Here is a 19,700-nt window from a genome sequence, read left to right as displayed (position 1 = left end):
CAAGTGCTGGAGTGGGGCCAGAGGGTGGGCCTTACCGTGGGCCTTGGCCTTGTAGAGGGCAGCTGTCAGCAGGAAGTCCACAATGTCCCCCGGCGCCACATCCTCTGCTCTCACTAGGACTATGGCACTGCCTGCCACCTTCATGGCCACCAGGGCACCTCTGGCTGCCAAGCTGGCCAGCTGGTAGGGGCCCTTACCTAGTGCTGGAGAGAGGGGGCCCGGTCATAAGCCCTGCCACCCTGGGACTGTGCCCACCCCCCATCACTACCTACCCAGCCCTGCCAGAAGCGGGAGGAGAGAGGATGCTAAAGAGCTCCTCTTGGTCACGTCCCTCACCCCCGGCCCCGGGGACCTTGATTCCCATGAAAGGGAAGGGACGGGAGCCCCAGGCTGCCAGCCCCTGATGGGAACTGACCCTCTGCACAGCACCTAGATCACTTCACAGGAAGCCTGGAAACAAGGCCACCCCTGGGGGGCATCTGGGCCCCCCAAACGTCTCTCCATGGGCCTTTCCCCCTGCCTCAGACTCTACCATTCCAGCTGCTGCGCTATTCAGAGTCGCCTCTGGGAGAAGATGCCAGACCTGGTCTCTCCCCACCTGAGGTCTGAAGGGTAAAGGCCAGGAAGCCTTGGGCTCAGCATTCGTGTTTATCTATTTATTTCAAACATGTGTCACCTCTGTGTCTCTTGGGTTCCTGCGGTGGTCGGTTGTCAGTAAGCTGGACAGGGGCATGGGTTTCCTAGACCACTGCAACAGCCTCATAACTGACCTCTCAGCCTCTGGTGTGGCCCGCCCTCCAGTCACCCTCCTAGCCACACTCCCTTCGGCGACTCCTCAGTGGCTCTCCCTTTGTCCTCAGGATAGACTCCAAGAGCCCAGCTTGATTCAGGGGCCTTTCACGCCCCAACCCCGGCCACCGCCACACTGAATTTCTCTCGCTCTTCCTTGTAAGAGCTGTGCTGTGTCCCACCTCCTGTCTCACTCGCGCTGTCCCACCCACTCAGCGCAGTCCCCCCCACACACCCCGTTCTGTGCCCGGGGCCAACGCCTCCTCAATCTCTGGGGCCCAGCTCAAATGTCACCTTCGTGGTGAAGCTCTCCCGGCACCCTCTCCCACCGCATGCAAGCGTCCTCCCTCCCCTGTGCTCCAGCGGTCTCGGAGCATGGCTAATGCCGATCACAGCTCTTATGAGGAGGGTCTCGATCGGGGGTCCACGTCTGTCTTCCCTACCAGACAGGACAAAGGCAGTGCTGTGCTGGCTTAACAATCAGCTCTCACAAAATGAACAAGCAAACAAAACCCCATTTGGTAATGTTTGCTGATTTCCGTGAATAAATACTCCCACCAGTGGTCAACTTCAAACTACCGACTGAATGTGGAGAGAAGAACACGCAGTGGGTTCTAGAAAGCCAGGGTGGGCCGGCTCCAGAGCACCACTGGGACAGGTCTCATTAACTGGTGAATCCCCAGCGCCCGGCAAAGGCCTGGACCAAAGAAAATGTTGGTAGAAGAGCAGAGTAAGAATGGGTAGGAGGGTGGGTGGGCGGGTGCAGGATGCTAGAAACAGCTTGTCCTTTGCCAGTTACTGCCACTCAAAATGCCACAGAAGGGAGAAAACTCTGCTCAGAGCTGTCTTGCTGAAATGTCTTGCCTGGTGTCAGACAGACCCCGCCTGTGCAGGGACTGCAATCCTCCCATTGCAGATTCCTGCCGTCAGGGGTTAAAGGTTTGGGCCAGCAGGAGCCCCTTGAGGCTAGCATGTTGGTGGGACTGCAGGCACTGTGAATGACCATGTTGTACCCTGGTCCAGCCCTCATCTCACGGATCCCCTAAGTGGCATCCTTGTCTCTCTAGTCGGTCCCCCCACTATTTCACCCACTATACTCTCGCCAGAGGACGTTTCTCAAACCAAATCTGATAATGCAGTTATGTGAGGACGGAGCCTTGGGCCTTTACCTGTACAGGCCTGCTCCTGGCAGGATGGTGCCTGGAAGTGGGGGCAGAGGGGACCTCAGAAGTCAAAGGCGAATGGCACCAGGGACTTGATGAGTATCTAATTCTGCCAACCTGGCCCCACCGCACAAAGATCAGTGCTGAAAACTACTCCTGGGCAGCCCTCCAATCCCACCCAACCCCAGTGATTAAACTGACTCATGGATTCTAACACTGGTCATTAACCTCCCTGGGGTCTTTAGTCATGACCTGGTTAATGCAGAAGTTGGAGCATAATCTGGTGCTCTGCAACACTGGCTAAACTTAAAGATGAATCTGACAGGCTGTGCCAGACTGTAAGTTTCGCCCCAGCAAAGGAAGAGCAGTTTGCATTTGCCTTTGCCAACTCAAAACTTCAGGAAACCCAAGACAATGTCCTGTGGGCCTGATGAGCTAGATTATGAAAGCTATGGGGCAGCACGTTGGTGCAAATGGGGTTTTCACTTCCTGGTGAAGCTGCCCTGCATGAGCACATCCCCGGGAAGCTAGCCTGGCCTGGGCTCTGGACAGAGGCTGCAGGAGCTGCTGGAGGCAGAGTTCCGGGGCATCCCTGGGCCCTGCACTATCAGGGCTCTGTCTCCATGACTGCTCCTCCAGGGCCAGCAGGGCCTCAGGATGGCTGCTACTGTTGTGGCCCCAGGGCAGGGATGGCAGTGCCCCAGCTTTCAAGGCTCCACCTGGGGAGGATGAGCTTACCTTTGTTAAAGAAGTCACAGTCATATGCTGAAAGAGAGAGAACAGAGACTTCTTGAGAAGCCTGGAACAGATGCGCAGGGCCAAAGCCCCATCCCAGCTCTCTCTCCTTCCCCAAGGGCTGGACCTGGCCTGTCTCCCAAACGCCAAGATTCAGACATGATCATTAGATCCAGATATCTTAAGGTGCAGGAAATACAATGGCTCCCTCTCTGTGCCCCTAACACAAAGCTCAAAGCCTGGCCCAGAGTAGGCATTCGGCATGTACCAAATGAATGAATGAATGAATGAATGCTGGGACAGAAGAGTATGTTTTGTGTGACCTCAAAGGGCAAGAATTGAACCAAGGAACGGAAGCTCCAATCGGAAATGTTGTGGAAGGTCCTGGAGGAATGCAAGCACAAGATAGAAGTCGGTCTTTCAACAGCTTTGAGTAGGAAGGGACCCAGGGCCTCCAGAATCCAAGCCTTTTTCAGGCCCCTGGGTGCAGTCTCCATCAGGTTTTGATAAGCTCCTCCAAGTATGTGCTCCATACGCCCCCTAGTGGCGCAGCGCAGCACCACAGCTTGTTCCCCTGGCACGTAGGCCACGGATTCCTGAGTCCGCTGGGATAAGCTGGGGATTTTGCAGGGGGCACCTGAAGCCAGAAGCAAGACCATGAGAAGCCAGTTGACCGAACAGATCTGGGACAAAGGCTGAGGAGGGGTCTCCCTCACTCACAGGCATGGTCTGAAGACAGCCACCAACTCCACCCCACACCCCAAAGCCCCATGATGAACACTATTCCTTTGCATTTGTCATTGCCCTCTGGAAACAGCACCAGGAATCAGTAGACTGACCCACCACGTGGCTATGGGTAAGTATGTGCTTTTCCTCACTTGTGGACTCAGAAGATTGAACTCGAAAATTAAAAGATCTCCAAGTACCTGGTTTCAAGTGTGTACCAGGTTAATGGGAGGTCGCCCAGAGAAGTCGTCAAAATCCAGCTCTCTAGAGACCCGCAGACCTGGACTGAAATCCCATCTCTCTCACTCATCAGCTGTGCATACTGAGACAAGTTTCTCAAGCTCTCTGAAATTTAGTGCCCTCCTCTGTAGGATGGGGACTACCACTACCATCTGCCCCACAGACTTGTGAGGCCTGGACTGGGGTAAGGCAAGTGCTCACCTCAGGTGCAAAATTTAGGGGGACCTCAAAAATCTCAGTAATCAGGATATGTAATATTTTAATACAACTTTTTAATTGCAAAATTAATGCAAAATATCCATGATGGACAAAATATCAAAATTTTAAAATAGACAAGATCAGTGACAGCACCTTGCTGAGCCATACTGGAGCCTGAGGCAAAAGGAAAAATCAATAATATTGAGGCTGTCATTACTTAAAATTGTGATATTTTGTTCATCAGAGATGTTTCTGCATTAGTTTTGTTTTGTTTTTTTAATATTGCCTTAAAATATTGCCTTGGGGCTTCCCTGGTGGCACAGTGGTTGAGAGTCCGCCTGCCGATGCAGGGGACACAGGTTCGTGCCCCAGTCCGGGAGGATCCCATGTGCCGTGGAGCGGCTGGGCCCGTGAGCCATGGCCGCTGAGCCTGCGCGTCCGGAGCCTGTGCTCCACAATGGGAGAGGCCACAACAGTGAGAGGCCCACGTACCGCAAAAAAAAAAAAAAAAAAAAAAAAAATTGCCTTTTTTGGTACCCCCTTAAATCTTGTGCTCCAGGAACTGGCCTCATTTGCTTCACCCTAGGCCTGAATATTAAGTGAGTTAATGCACAGAAGGCACAGGGCCTGGCACACAGTAGATTCTCAGTAAACGTGTGTTCCCTTCTCCTTCCTGAACGATTTTTATCAGAGAAGTAGAAGGAGAAGCAGACTGCATGAGGACCCAAGGCTTCTGTGGCAGAAGAGGCTCACGGTAAAATGGGCAAAGAAAAAGGAAGCCAAAGGCAGATTCTGCTCCATCTTCTTCCTGAGGTCATCCTGCCTGGAGCTCTCGTGCCAGCACCCACGTCCCCACGAAAAATGACAGCAACCTCGGCTCTGGCACAAGCACTGTGCCAAGTGCTTTACCTGCATTTTCTCATGTAAATCTATCTCACAGCTCCCTGCAAGGAAGGTACAGTTCTCTTAACCCTCAATTACTAGTCAGAGTCTAAGGAACATGCCCCAGGTCACCCTGCTTGGTGGAACTGGAGTCTGAACCCAGACAGTGTGGCCCCAGCACCTGTATAATAACCACTGCACCACAAAGTGAGGCGTCTTGCACCAGGAAGATGTTTGGTATGCAGAAACAAATAATAATCAATTAATTAATCATTTAAATTTCTATGCATGTTATTTCATCGTTTTAATATTTATTTTTGTATCTGTTTTGTGACATACATTTACACTACTAATAGTACATATATACGTACATGCATCTATGTGTATGTGTGTGTGTGTGTGTATATATATATATATATATATATATATATATATATATACACACATGTTGTGTGTGCTCAAAATGTTTTCACTTGATAGGAGTGTACAACCAAAAGCATTTGCAGACCACCAGTGCTCCAGAAAAACTGCTATCTTGTGGTGCCTCTGATGGACCCCATGAGTCTCTCCTGACAAAGGGCTTTCACATTCACTATCTCGTTTGACCCTCACAATAAACCTGGTGGGACACATCTATTCCTATTTTTCAGATGAGAAAATGGAGCCCCAGAGAGGTTGGGGGACTTGTTTGAGGTCACACAGCTTGCAAATGGCAGCTCTGGGTCTGGAACCCAGGGCTCCTGACTCCTCTGGTAAAGTGGTTAAGAGCATGGGTTTGCAGCCAGACCACCTGCAATGGAGATGAGCCCTGGCTCCTCCACCAACCTGTGTGACCCTGAGCATGTTACTTAATCTCTCTCTTTCTAGCCCATTTCTCCAACTGTAAAACAAGAATAAACAGTCCTACTTCACAGGGTAGTTATAAGAATTCAACGAACGATGAGCACAAGCCAGAGTGATGGGACCCCACAGGCCTGCCCACAGAAGGGGCCCACTCTCCCCCTCAGATGACTGGTCTGGACACTCACGGCAAAGGTGCGGGGTCCTCCAATCGACGGCCACCCCATGCTGGCAGCACTGGTGGGCATAGGCAGACACGCTGGCACAGAAGCACTCACAGTCACCGCCCCGGCTGCACCCACATGTGTCTGTCAGGCAGTTTGAGTAAAACCAAGTGACATCGACCTAGAGGAGGTCAGAAGTCAGATGTCAGAGGACAGACCCTGAATGTCAGCCCTTCAGCTTCTGGGCTGATGCCACTCAGCCTCAGGGAGCAGCATGAACATGAAGGGACCACAGGATGGGGCGAGCTGCCCATGTGGGGTGAGGACAGAAAGGCAGGCAGCTGAGAGGGAAACGTTAACTCCGTGACCCAGGTAGACCCTGCTTTTGAGAACTAAGCTTTCTCCTTCCTCGGGCCTAGGCTATTGGATCCAAGGGCTTAGGGTGTGGCTGAGAAACAGACGTGGGGCGTGAACCCCCAGCCAGGGCCAGAGACAGCCAAAGCCCATCTGACGGCAGCCTTCGAGGCCCTGGAGGGGGCCATGCAGAGCTGAGCACCAGCTCTCCTCTGTCTCCACTGAGGGCTGATGCCACAGCATGAGGGGTCTGTGTTCACCAGTCAGAAGAACTTCCTGATTGGGAGGAAGAGCCAGATTGAGATAGGCTTGAAAAGGGCACAGAAGCTGTTTGACTGTGTCTGTCCCAGGGAAACAGGGCAGACTCATCCGAGCAGACCAGAGGCAAGGGAATGGCAGAGGTGAATCTTTCCTCTAGACCTGAGGTGTCTCTCCAAGGCATGGAGGGTCTGAGAGCAGAAGGGATTCCAGGGAGGTGGGAAGGGGGCCCAGGAGTAGCCAAGCCTGGAGTCCACTCACCACAGGGTGGCAGGTCTCAAACACCTCGCTGAGCAGGATGCTGCACTCCTTTTTGGCAAAGGGTTCTCGGAGAGGATTCAGGACACATGTGTCTCGGGGATCGAGGGTGTCTGGGCACTGAGGGGGCAAAGGCAGCGCTGTTGATCTCCCTACCCCTCAAATGCCTGTTGCCTGATGTGGTGGAGACTCTTAGAGTGGCTCACTTGATCCCGGCCTCCTGTGTTCACATCCTTGTATAATCCCCTGCCCTTGAATGTGGGAGGGACCAAACTGACAAGTCGACAAAAGACAGCAAAGGTGACACATGGATGTGGTTATGTGCCAGTGACTGCATTGTCATGTTACATAAGAGTGCAGAGCCCATCTGGCTGGAGTCTTTCCCTTGCTGGCTGTGAATGGCACGTGGCAGGAATGGTGGGTGGCCTCTAGGAGCTGAGGGTCATCCTGGGCCAACAGCTCACAAAAAAACTAAAGCTCTCAGTTCTGTGACTACAAGGAATGGCTGTCAACACCACATGAGTGGTCAGCGAAACAGATCCCTCTCCAGTCGAACCTTCAGATGAGAGCCCAGCCCTGGCTGACACCTTGGCTGCAGCCTGTGATACTGTATGCAGAGAACCGAATCAAGCTGTGCCCTGACTCCTGACCCACAGAAACTGTGAGATAATACATGTGTGTGGTTGGATACTGCTAAGTCTGCAGTTATGATGTTACACAGCCATAGAAAACAAATACAGATTTCCCTGATGTCTGCTGAACCTCCTCCCCCGGCCTACATTGTCACTAGAGCCCCCCAGGGTATGCCTAAGCGGATTATTGAGAGAGAAATGACAGTGAAGGGTGAGAGGAGGGAAGCAATAAAGGTGAGTCACCCACTCAGCTTCTCTAAAATGGAATGGGTTAGAGCATACTTTTCTGAGGCTGTGAGAGCAGCCTTGCCCCACCTCAGGATTACATTTAGCTCCAGGCCATGACTAACTGCTCCCCTGACACCAGTCTACATAGGCTTATCTCCACCTACTCCCCAACAGAGAACTAGGAACCTAAGATCACTCGGTCCAGGAAAGGCAAATATCTAACACTCATATCACCACTCTCTAATGCAGCACCCATGGCAGACATAACTAATCACTCACAGTTCTTCCAGCTGAGCCTGACACAAGTGTTGGTATTTCTCAACATAGCTGCCCAGGCAGCCTCATCTGACTGATCAGATTTGTCACATGAAGTGAAATCTATCCATTATCCCTCTCCCAGCCCCTTCACTTCACAGAGGACCACAGAGAAGATGGGACTTACTCAAGGTCACCCAGCAAGTCACTGGATGATCTAACACAAGAACCCCAAATAATAAAACAAACAAAAGAAAAACAAAATAAAATAACTTTTTAAGTAAAAGAATAAGACAAGAACCCAGATCTCCTGCTGTCAGCTCAGTGATGTTTCCCCCCATCACTCACAGCTTGGCAGCCTCAGACATCTCCCAAACTTCAGAGACATCCCCTATCATTTCTGCCTCTGCTAATATTGTCCTCCCTCTCTCTGATACATTCCTCCATCCAAATATGGTCTATCTTTTAAGTACCACACTAGTGCCACCACCTTCAGGAAGCCTTCTCTAATTGCCCCAACCCATGCAGGTCTCTCTTGGTCTCTCCTGTGTGCCAGACCTATCGCCAGGCACCGGGGCACAGAGATGGGTAAGATGGTAATGCTTCAACAAGACTCATCTTCCCTACTAGGTGGTCATCTCTCCTAGGACAGAGACTTTGTCTCCTTCCCAGCCTCAGCCCTCCTACCAGGGCTTGGTCTGGGGTCTGATGTGTGAGATGGGATGGTGCATGTCCTCAGGCCACAGGACAGAGTCCAGGGCTGAGGATGCTGGGTCAGAAGCTGAGAGAGAGGTTGCAGGAGCAGCCTTGCACCAATGTCCCTCTCCCCTGACCTGTGACCAGGGTCCATTTGGGTGAGAGGAGTGAGCCAGCTTGGAGAGGTTTTACCTCAACTGTAGCCCAACTGCCACCAAACTCCTGGGGGTTAGTTAACTCTAACTTCTCTGGGGTCCTCATCTCATTGATGGTCTTTAAGTCAAAGTTCCCACAGAGTCCTGCCAGCTGGCCCTGAAAGAAGAGAGAATGGTCAGTCTCAGGCATTCCGAGGGTGAGCCACAGGCAGAGGGGTCGCTCTGAGCCTAGGAGTCTTTCGTAGGCTCAGAAGCAACTACTGGGGTCACAGTGTTCAGAGAGAGAAGAGTCAGAGGAGAAGGGGCCCAGAGTCGGGCGGGGCAGATAGGACAGCAGGCATGAGGCTCCTGGCTCTTTGGCGAGGGTACAGCTCATGCAAGGACACCCAGTGGGCTGGCTTGGCTCTAGGAAGGAGCACAGGGCCCGTGAGGGTCACTGATCACATGACTACCTGCCACTGTGGCCCCGCCTGAATGTGCACCGTGGTTCTCTGGTCCCATAAGAGGGTGATGTGTTCCCGTGGGAAATGCACCAGCGTGAAAAACCCTGCTCGCCACGTGTGGACCTCCTGCTTCTCATCCAGGAAGCTCTCCGGACTCTAGGGGGACAGAGGTGGCCATTCCTGAGGCCAGAGTGTCCCCCAACACCTGGGTCAGCTGGGCCTGGCTACAAGTCACTGCCCAGCCCCAGGAGTTCACCAATTCCTCTGCCTCCCTCATGCCCTGACATTGACCTCTGGGCTCCTGGCCGTGGCCAAGGAATTCAATCTGGGCTGCGGACTCAGTGGCTCCAAGAGAAAGTGCTGTGGTAAGGAGACCAGTCCTTAGCCCTCTTCTGCCCTCTATTAACCAGCAAATTGTCCATACAACCTTCACCTGCACCAGGCCTTACGGGATTTCCTGAGTCGTCATCGAAGATGATGAGTGAGTTCCCAACGTTGATGGAAATAAATTTCCTGCAGATGATGCCAGAGCTGTAGCAGTTTACGTTTTCTACAATCACAGAGAAGCTGAAATCTGATGTGCTCTGAGGAGAAATAAGTTAGTGCAATAAACCAGGGAGAGAAGAGATTCTGATGAGAGGCATGGGGTAGGGGGACACAGACTCTGAAATAGTTTTCAACCCACTTCTACTTCATATGAGCTGTGACTCTGGGCAATTTACTTCAGTTCTCTGAAGCTCAGTTTTGTTTTGGATGCCTGGTGCAGTGTTTAGCATGTAGGGATTTTCCAAAAAGTGTCTGATGAATGAATGAATGAATATATAATAGGGATGACTGGTGTTGACAGGGGTGTAGGGGAAGGGGCACCGTCTTACACACACTGATGATGGTAATGTAAGCCTTTTTGGAGGGCAATTTGCAGGCACTGGACAACATTTCTAAATGTATAACTTTTATAGCAATTCTACTTCGAAGCGTCTAGAGACACATCCACAAGTATTCATTGAGCATTTAAATATTGACAACAACAGAAATGTCCATCAATGGCGAATTACAAAACAAACTAGAGTACACCTTTTCTGTGGAATTCTACAAAAAGAAGAAGAAAAATTTACTGACTCTATGAGATAATGTCCGAAATATACTATTAAGTGATAAAACCAAATTGCGGGATTCTATTCATAGAAATTAAACAAAACGTGTGTGTGTGTGTGTGTGTGTGTCTGTCTTATGGAAAATGATCTTGCAGGATTCACACCTAGCTGTTATGAGTGCTTATTCAGCAGGGAATAGGAACAGAAGAGATGTGAAGAGGAATATTTGTTTTTAATATATGCTTCTATATTGTTTTAAATGTTAGTGAAGAGCATGCAAAACCTTTGAAATTTAAAAAATAAAACAAGGTCTATAATCTTTGTCTTGTGGAGTTATTGAAATTATGTGAAAGACCCCAGCACAGTGCCTGCCCCATAGATAGGACTTATTCCATAGAAGGTTTGTCATTATTATTATTATTATTACTGTTACTTTTACTATCATATAATGAGATGGACAGGCCCTTAGCAAAACCAAGGTCCCTGAATGTGTCTGAGGCACTCTCCCACCCACCCTGTTGGTACCCTTTTCTCCTTCTGGAGGGGATCCTGCCTGCACACCAACTCTCCAGTCAGATTTCTTGGTTCCAACCTGACCCCAATTCTGTCCCTGACTAGTTGTGTGGTCTCGGGTGAGATACCAACTTCCTTAAGCCCAAGTTACTCCAGCTATAACATGGGCTCAATAAACTCTGTCTTGCTGTAAGAGTTAAGTGAAACAATGCTTTAAAATGCCTTGGTAGACCACCAGGGATATAATAAAAGCCCAGAAAGCATTTGCTTTTACTATTACAGACAGAAAAACCACTGGCACCCAAGGGGGCAAGGTTATAATGGTGACAAGCAGGAGGACAGGCAGACTGGTGGGCTCTGTCCAGCCCCAATCTTGCGTCTCTAAATTGCCACACACCAGGGCTTAGATCCTCCCACCCACCTAATTATGTACCAGCTGCTCTGGGTCCCTGTAGAGCCAGCTGGTACACACCCAGGCACTAACCTTGACCAGGTGCACTTTGCACGCTCCCACGAAGTCAAATGGGAGCCCATCAAACGTGCGGTAATGCCGGTCGCCATAGGCGGTGCAGGTGGAGGCACAGGGGTGGAGGGCGCACTGGAACGAGCCGTGCTGGCACACACTGAAACACACGTGCCCAGACCCCTGACAGGGCATGCCCTGCCCCCACCCTGAATGTCCAAGATGGAACCACTGCCCATCGAGCGCCCACTGTGTGCCCCTGGGCCAGAGGTCAACAAACATCATTGACCTCCAACAGATGCCCAAAGGGTGGCAGGGTGGGTCCCCATTTTATGTAGGACACACTGGGGCTCAGAGAGGTTAAGCCAACAAATAACAGAGCCAAGACTGAATCCAGATCTATTTGACTCCAACGTCCACACTCTCTTTACCACTACAATTGTTCATTCATTCACTCATTCACTCAACAAGTCATAAGCATCTACCATATCCCAGGCATTATTCTAGGAGTTTCAGATACATCAGTGAACAAAACAGCAAAAAACCTCTGCCCTTGTGAAGCTTATATTCTAGAGGAGGAAGCTATACACTAAATAAGTAAGCATGAGTAGGTAACAGAGTGGGTAAGAAGGTGGTGAGTGCTATGGGGGGGAAGAAGCAAGATAAAGGGGATTGGGGGGGCTTTCCTGGTGGCGCAGTGTTGAGAGTCCACCTGTCGATGCAGGGGACATGGGTTCGTGGCCCGGTCTGGGAGGATCCCACATGCCGCGGAGCGGCTGGGCCCCGTGAGCCATGGCCGCTGAGCCTGCGCGTCCGGAGCCTGTGCTCCGCAACAGGAGAGGCCACAACAGTGAGACGCCCGCGTACCGCAAAAGAAAAAAAGAGAGGCAGGAGGAAAAATCAAGAGGGTGGGGAATCCCAGGGTCACATGAAGAAAGGTATGACGGTAGAGAATGATAACAAATGACTGACTGTGTCAAATGCTGCTAATAGGTCTAGGAAGATGTGGACCAAGTGATAAACACTGGATATAACACCATGGAGATTATCAGTGACCTTGGTAGGGATAGTTTTCATGGAGTAGAAGGGAGAATGGGAGAAGAGGAATTGAAAGCAGCAAATATAGACAACTGTTTTGAGAAGTTCTGCAATAAAAAGGGAGCAGAGAGATGGAGCACACACTCATTAATGCAAGATGAATCCCGAAGTCTAGGAGACCTTCCTCAGCCTACAAGAGACGTAGGGTTCAGGGGAGCTGAGTGGCTGGAAAGGGCTCATACAGAACACACCCATCTCCGAAACACCAGACCAGGAATCAATACACCAAGCCTGACCTGAAGTTACTTTACACAGGGTCTTTTGCCCAGCCCAACCCCTTGGACAGTCACTGGAATCTGATGTGGGGCTAAGAAGGAATAGGTTCCAATGGGTGGGGACCCCCACTGGTATGAGCTGGCCAGACCTCTTTGAGGGGTCCTCGTCCTGTTTCCTTCCCCTCTTCATCCTAGCCCCACTAGTCTAGCTGATGTGCTTTGGCCATTTTCCAGAGAGCTGTAGGAGCCAGGGCTCAGGGGTCCCTGATGTGTCCCCTGACACCCTGGGGCAGCGGCAGGGCCACCTTGATCCTGCAGACACATCAGGGCTGGAGCGGCACTTGGACTCTCAGAGCCCTGGAAAGCCCAGGTCGGGCCCTCTGCAGGGGCACAAGGGCACAGGGGGAATGTCAGGGAGGCTCCACATGCCTCTGTGTGCCAGGAACACGAGGACATCTGGCAAAGGAGGCCGCAACAGAGGCCGCCCAGCCTGGAAGGCATGGGTTGAAAGGCCTCATTAGCTGTTTGGGTAGTTATAAGGCCTTTGCGGAGGGGCTGGGGGGGTGGTCATTGGGGAACCTCAAGATTTAGGTGGTTACAAGGTGGGAGAGATGCTCAGCTCTCCCAGAAGCAGAGGACAGGTGGAGAGTGGGAAAACAAGTTAATTAAAAAAAGAATCACCATAGACACTTCCAGGAGCCAAGCCTTTGGAAAGTGAATTAACATGAGTTAGGCACAGCAGCAGCGGGAGCCTGGGAGGATATTTAGGAAGTTGAGTCTCTACCCACTTCCATTCCCCGCTGCTTGGCCCAGGGCAGGCTCTACAGAACTGGCCTCAAGCCCATTTTCAAAGAATTCAATCCAGGTACACACACTCTCACGTATGCATACCTATATTAACAGATATTAACAGTGTGCAAATATATTCACATGTAAACTTACTCTCACATATAAGCACGTACATATTCATAGGAAATCACAAATGCACATTTTACATATTGTTCACTTACATGTAAATACAAATACGCACACCCAGTGCGTGCACATGTTCACACGCTTTGCACATACGTGTCCCCACATACTAAATGGATGGAGAGGCACACAAATGTATATAAATATAGCTGTACACATACACAAATTCATAACTGTATGTGTTCACTAACACATTCAGGATTATGAATGCCCAGCTTTTCATATATGCACGTGCATATACACTCACATATGCAGTCTATGCATTTTGGACACGTGCCCACACTTGCACATACATATGCAAACACATCCTCATGATTACAAATACACATCTACACACATTCATATACATGTTTGATCAAACTCACATTCGTGTAAATACTCACAAAAACACTCCCCAAAATTCTTTCTATGTGTACACTTGTATATATACACAAACCCCTCCATAGCACAGAAACACACAACATGAATATGAACATGGTTGAGGGGGGATGCTAGACTGTACTCATGATCGTGCGTCCCATATCCATCCTCACCCCCAGCAAAAAGCAGAGCCTGGATGGGGCCCTCACTTACCAGGAATGGCAGGGAGACATGACCTGGTCCCCAGGGAAGTACTCCTTCCCCTTCCAAGTGCATGGGCACTCCTCTGGCAGGAAACAGGCATCCCCGTGTCTGAGCAGGCTAAAAGGACACAGCAAGCAAGTGGTCAGGAGAGCACCCTTCCCATCTCTGTCACCTGTGGAGGACCCTGTATCCACACGGATGCCCCAGAGTGGCTCTCAGCATTTACCCTGGAAGAGAGGACCATGTACCCACCAGCATCCTGCTGCTGCCCAGTGGGGTTCAGAGGTACCTCGGTAACTGGAAAAACCAGAGACAGACTTGGCCCAGCTCAGAAGTCTCTGCCATACATCAGGAAGCAAGGCTCAGCTCTACCAGCCACATGCTGCCCCCCACCCGCCAGCCATGCTGGATGCCAGTTGTCCCGTAGGCACTAGATGTATACTAATGAACAGACCATGGACATGGGCATTGACCCTCCCTACCCAGGTGGCTCACAGAGTAACTAGTAGATTGCACTGAAAAGAAATGTTAAAGGGAATTTTTCAGGAAGATGGAAACTCAGATTCACATGGAATGAAGAGCTCCAAAAGTAGAAAATATGTTGGTAAATATTTTTTAAATTATGTTAAATTTCTTTAAGAGATAACTGAGCATTTAGAACAAGATTAATGTCAATGAATTGTGGGGTTTATAACACACGTAGAAGTAAAATGTATGACAATAATAGTACAAAGGACAAGAAGGAAGTAAATGAAAGCAGACTGTTACAAGTATTCTACCTAAAGTGGTGAAACATTAATTCATGGTAGACTGTGATAAATGAAAGATACATACTGTAATCTCTAGAGAACCACAAAAATAAAAAATACCAGGATATATACTTGAAATGAAATAAAGGAGAAAAAATAGAATACTAAAAAATACTGAACCCAAAAGAAGAAAAAACAAAGACAGGACAAACAAATAACAAGATGGTAGTATTAAACTCAGTCCAATTACATTAAAGGCAAATGCATAAACCCTCTAATTACAAGGGAGAAACCGTAACACTGGTGAAAAAAGCAAGACCCAACTATATTTTGTTTACAAAAGCCACAGTTGAAATATAAAGGCGCAGATAAGCTAAGAGTAAAATGATGGGGAAAGATATCATGCAAACACTAGTCACAAGACAGAGTGGCTATATTAACATTAGACAAAGTAGACTTCAAGATAAGTAGTATTAACAGCAATAACGAGGGCTATTTCATAATAACAAAAGAGTCAATTTATCAAGAGAACATAAGAACCTAAATGGGCATGCACCAAGTATGAGAGCTTCAAAAACAGAAGCAAAAACTCATAGAACTAAAAGGAGAAAAGAGACAAAAGCACAATTATAGTTGGAGATTTCAACGTTCTTCTCCATTACTGATAGACTAGGCGAAAAATCATCATAGATGGGCCTATAAATTTGACAACTTAGATGGAATGAAAGACAAAAACACCAAATATCTATAAATAAATTCAATGACAAATGTGCAAAACTTTAGGTGAAAACTATGAAACACTGCTGAGAGAAATTAAAGAAGGCCCAGTAAATGGAGCAATAATGACATATTTGCAGATCGGAGGACTCACTAGTATGAAGATGTCAGTTCTCCCAAAGTGACCTATAGATTCAGCACAATCCCAATCAAAATCCCAGAGGCTGTTTTGTAGAAATTGACAAGCTGGTCCTAAATTTACATGGAAATTCAAAGACCTAAAAGTGCCAAAAAAAACTTTGAAAAGGAACAAAGTCGGAACACTATCAATTTCTGATTTCAGGACTTACTATAAACCTTCAAAAATCAAGACAGTGTGATATTGGCCTAAAGATAGACAAATAGATCAATGGAACAGAATAAAGAGTCCTAGGAATAAAGACACAGAGGTAGAGAATGGACTTGAGGACATGGGGAGGGGGAAGGGTAAGGGGGGACGAAGTGAGAGAGTGGCGTGGACATATATACACGACCAAATGTAAAATAGATAGCTAGTGGGAAGCAGCCGCATAGCAGAGGGAGATCAGCTGGGTGCTTCATGACCACCTAGAGGGGTGGGATAGGGAGGGTGGGAGGGAGACACAAGAGGGAGGAGATATAGGAATATATGTATAACTGATTCACTTTGTTATAAAGCAGAAACTAACAAACCATTGTAAAGCAATTATACTCCAATAAAGATGTTAAAAAAAAAAAGAATAAAGAGTCCTGAAATAGACTGACATTTATACAGTCAATTGATTTTTTTTTAAGGTGCCAAAACAATTCAATAGGGAAAGTAAAGTCTTTTTTTAAATGCGGCTAGAACCACTGGATATCCATCAGAAAAAATAAAATGAAACAACTCCATTTTACAGCATATACAAAATACAATAATTTTAGATAGATTATAGATCCAAATGTAAAAGCAAAATTTATAAAGCTCCTAGAGGAAAACGTAGAGGAATATCTTTGGAACTGTGGCAAAGATTTCTTAGGACACAGAGAGCACTAATCATAAAGAAAAAAGTGATAAGGTAAACATCACCAATATTTTAACCTTCTGCTCATCAGAAGTTTTTAGACATATTAAGACACTGTAAGTAAATGGATAGGCAAACCACAGACTGGGAGAAAATATTTGCAATACAGATGTCTGACAAGGGACTTGCATCCAGAATCTATAACTTCTGCAATTCAATTTTTTTTTACAAGCAAAGTTATTTACTTATTCATTTAGGCTGCATCAGGTCTTAGTTGTGGCACGTGGGATCTTTAGTTGCAGCATGCGGACTTCTTAGCTGCGGCATACATGCGGGATCTAGTTCCCCAACCAGGGATCAAACCTGGGCCCCCTGAGTTGGAAGTGTGGAGTCTTAACAACTGGATCTCCAGGGAAGTCCCTACAACTCAATTTTTTAAAAAATCAGCTAAATAAAAAGTAGGCATAAGACTCGAATGGACACTTTACAAAGGAAGATATACAAATGGCCAAACAACACATGAAAAAGTACTCATCATTAGTCATTAGGGAAATACAAATTAAAACCATAATGCTATTTGGCTATGTTCTCACTAAAATAACAAAAATGAGAAAGACTGAAAACATCAAGTGGTAGTGAGAATATGGTGCAGGCAGAACTCTCACGCAATGAGAAGGTGAAGTCGTACAAATGTTTTAGAAAGTAATCTGGCAATTTCTTACGTAGTTAAACATACATCTACCCTAGGACTCAATTCCATGCTGAAGTGTTCATCCAAGAGAAAGCGCCTTATTTAAAATAGCCCAAACTGTAAATAACCCAAATAAGCATCAACATTTGAGTGGATAAATTAACTATTGTATATTCATACAATGGAATACGACTGAGCAATAAAAAGAAACAAACTACTGGAAAATGCAACAACATGGATCAACCTCAAAGACATAAGCTAAGGAGAAGAAGCCAGACATTAAAGGGTAGATACTGCATGATTCTACTTTCATGAAGTTCTAGAACACGCAGAGACTATCTATGCCAAAATAAAGAACTATGGTGGAGGGACGGGGGAGGCACTAACTAGGAAAAAGCATAGGGCTCGAAGGAATTTTTTGAGGGGAAAGAAGTGTTCTCTATCTTGATGGAGGTGTGGGTTACAAGAGGGTATAAATTTATCAAAGCTTAGCAAACTGTATACTTATAATCTGTGTGTTTTACTGTATATAAATTATGCCTCACTTTTAAAAAATTAAAAGGAAATAGAGTGAGACACGAAACATTGATTGGAAGCTCCATATTTAAGGGGGGGGCATCATTTTTGTTGTGGAACTCCCAAAATGTCAGTTTCTAGAGTTTTTTTTCTCTTGGCCCAGCCAATTTGCAGGAGAAGAATCATCTTTCATTTCTGGCCTGGGAGGCAAAAACTTTGATGCCACCATCCTGGGAACCAAGCTGGGGAGGAAGGCTGGGTCCCAGCAGGCTTTAAGTCATCTCCCTATTTTCACTCTACATCTCATCCCTGCCTGTGTCCCTGAGATCAAAGCCTCTGACTTGACATTTCTAGAAACTCTTACCACCTTTCTCTGCCGGATGGGGTCAGGGAATCCGGGAGTTTAACTGCTCCTTACCCAGACTTGCACCTCATCCTCCTGTCTTGCTCCCACCACCCCTCTTTCTGAGATGCCTGGAGCCTCCTGTTCCTCAAGCCGTCAACACCATGTAGGCTGTTTCTCCTTGGCCTTCCTTCTCTACAAGCATCAGCTGTCATCCTCTGCTCTGCAAGGTCAGTTTCTACATAGCCACCCTCGTTCCTTCTTCAAAAACCATTGACCCATCTCATGCCACTGTCATCCCATCCCTGCTCCCTTTGTCCCTGGTGATTTATACTTTTTACTCCATTACCAACATTTCATCGCGATTGTCAGAGGAAGCAGGAAAATAATAAAAAAGCATGTGCTTAATCCACAGTGCTCTACCTGAAGCCGCTTAACGTTTCTAAGCCTCCAGTTTTTCATGTGTGAAACGGGGATAACGACGCCTTCTTCCCAAGGTCATTACGAGAATTTAATTATAGACCTGGGCGCACTGCCTAGCACTTAGTAGATACACAATAAATATTGGTTTCTTACCCTTCCTTTCTCCATAATTGCATCAGACACCAGTGATGGGCTGGCTCACTGCCTTCCATCTTCACCTCCAGGCCCTTCCCTGGCCCCCACCATCCACCCGGGGAGGGGACCCTTCCTGCCGCCTACCATCCACTGCTCCCTCCTGGCCTTTTGCAGACCTGCCTGCATCCCTAGCACCTTCTGTGTGCCCACCACAGACAGGAGCATGCAGAGAGCAGCTCTGGCCTCTGTCTTCAAGGTGCCCTCAATTTGTGGAGCACCCTCTCCTTAACTGTTAAGGGACCCTCTTGTTCCAGACCCCTCTCAGGGAGCATTTGCTCATGCATGGGATCCAGGTGAAGGAAGACAATGCCATCGCTCACATAGAGTGCTTATTCTGTGCCATTTTACAGGTGAGGAAACTGAGCCTCAGGGAAGTTAACTGACTCACCCAGTAAGTGGTGTATTCAGAACTCAGGCCTGACTCCAGAGGTCATGCTCCTAACCACTGGGCTACACTACTTAGTGACCCCAGAGCCCTTGGCTCAGCACCAACATGCAAAGGAACCTGGAGCAGCACAGACAGCCCCAGATCCCTGCAGTGGCCCAGGAGGATGACACACACCCAGAGAGTCTAAGAAACACCACGGGGAGGGGCACAGGGGCCAGAGGCCCAGAGGGCCCCAGGCAGGGGTTGTTAGGTATCACTGGGAGCCCTATTCCGGCTCCCAGGAGAATGTTCCACTATGGCAGGAAATGCCTGCCCTTCCTTTAAAAGTTGAGACTATAACAATTTCCCTTTGACAAGCCCCTGTGGAGTGTGTATAAGCTCCTCATAGGGCATTTGATACAACACGTGAGCCACTAGGGCAAATACCCCAAGAGGTGATGGGGGTTCAACACTAAGAAGGGGAAGAGGACGAGTTTCTCTGGAGCACTTACTGTGCCCGGCTCCTTGCAGCCGCTGTCTTCTTTAAATCTCACAAGAATCCTGCACCGTAGGTGTTACTGTCCTCAATTCACAGGTGAGCAAACTCAGGCTCATAAACATTAAGTGACCTGTCCGACATCACACAGCTAGTGACAAACATTAAGTCCTCTGGACCGTGGATGCTCTTGGCACAGCGCCAGGACCTGGATTGAACTTTGGGAGGCCAGAAGCAGAGGAAGAG

The 19,700-nt window shown here is 48.3% G+C and overlaps 1 protein-coding gene across 1 annotated transcript in view; it reads right to left on the bottom strand.

Annotated features, from left to right (window-relative positions):
* The window catches only part of OTOG (otogelin), an 85,965-nt gene that overhangs the window by 31,471 nt on the left and 34,794 nt on the right, over nucleotides 1-19,700 (bottom strand). The window contains exons 24-32 of the mRNA XM_060017333.1: nucleotides 13,945-14,052; nucleotides 11,108-11,246; nucleotides 9,466-9,600; nucleotides 9,026-9,172; nucleotides 8,611-8,730; nucleotides 6,611-6,727; nucleotides 5,762-5,918; nucleotides 2,691-2,717; nucleotides 36-203 (exon numbers count right to left, since the gene is read on the bottom strand). Of these exons, the coding sequence (XP_059873316.1) occupies nucleotides 36-203; nucleotides 2,691-2,717; nucleotides 5,762-5,918; nucleotides 6,611-6,727; nucleotides 8,611-8,730; nucleotides 9,026-9,172; nucleotides 9,466-9,600; nucleotides 11,108-11,246; nucleotides 13,945-14,052 (1,118 nt within the window). The remainder of the gene's footprint in view (nucleotides 1-35; nucleotides 204-2,690; nucleotides 2,718-5,761; nucleotides 5,919-6,610; nucleotides 6,728-8,610; nucleotides 8,731-9,025; nucleotides 9,173-9,465; nucleotides 9,601-11,107; nucleotides 11,247-13,944; nucleotides 14,053-19,700) is intronic.

Source organism: Delphinus delphis, chromosome 8 (genome assembly GCF_949987515.2).
Source record: "Delphinus delphis chromosome 8, mDelDel1.2, whole genome shotgun sequence".
NCBI classification, from domain to species: Eukaryota; Metazoa; Chordata; class Mammalia; order Artiodactyla; family Delphinidae; genus Delphinus; species Delphinus delphis.
Note: the sequence above shows the minus strand (reverse complement) of the source record. Positions and strands in the feature narration are given on the sequence as shown.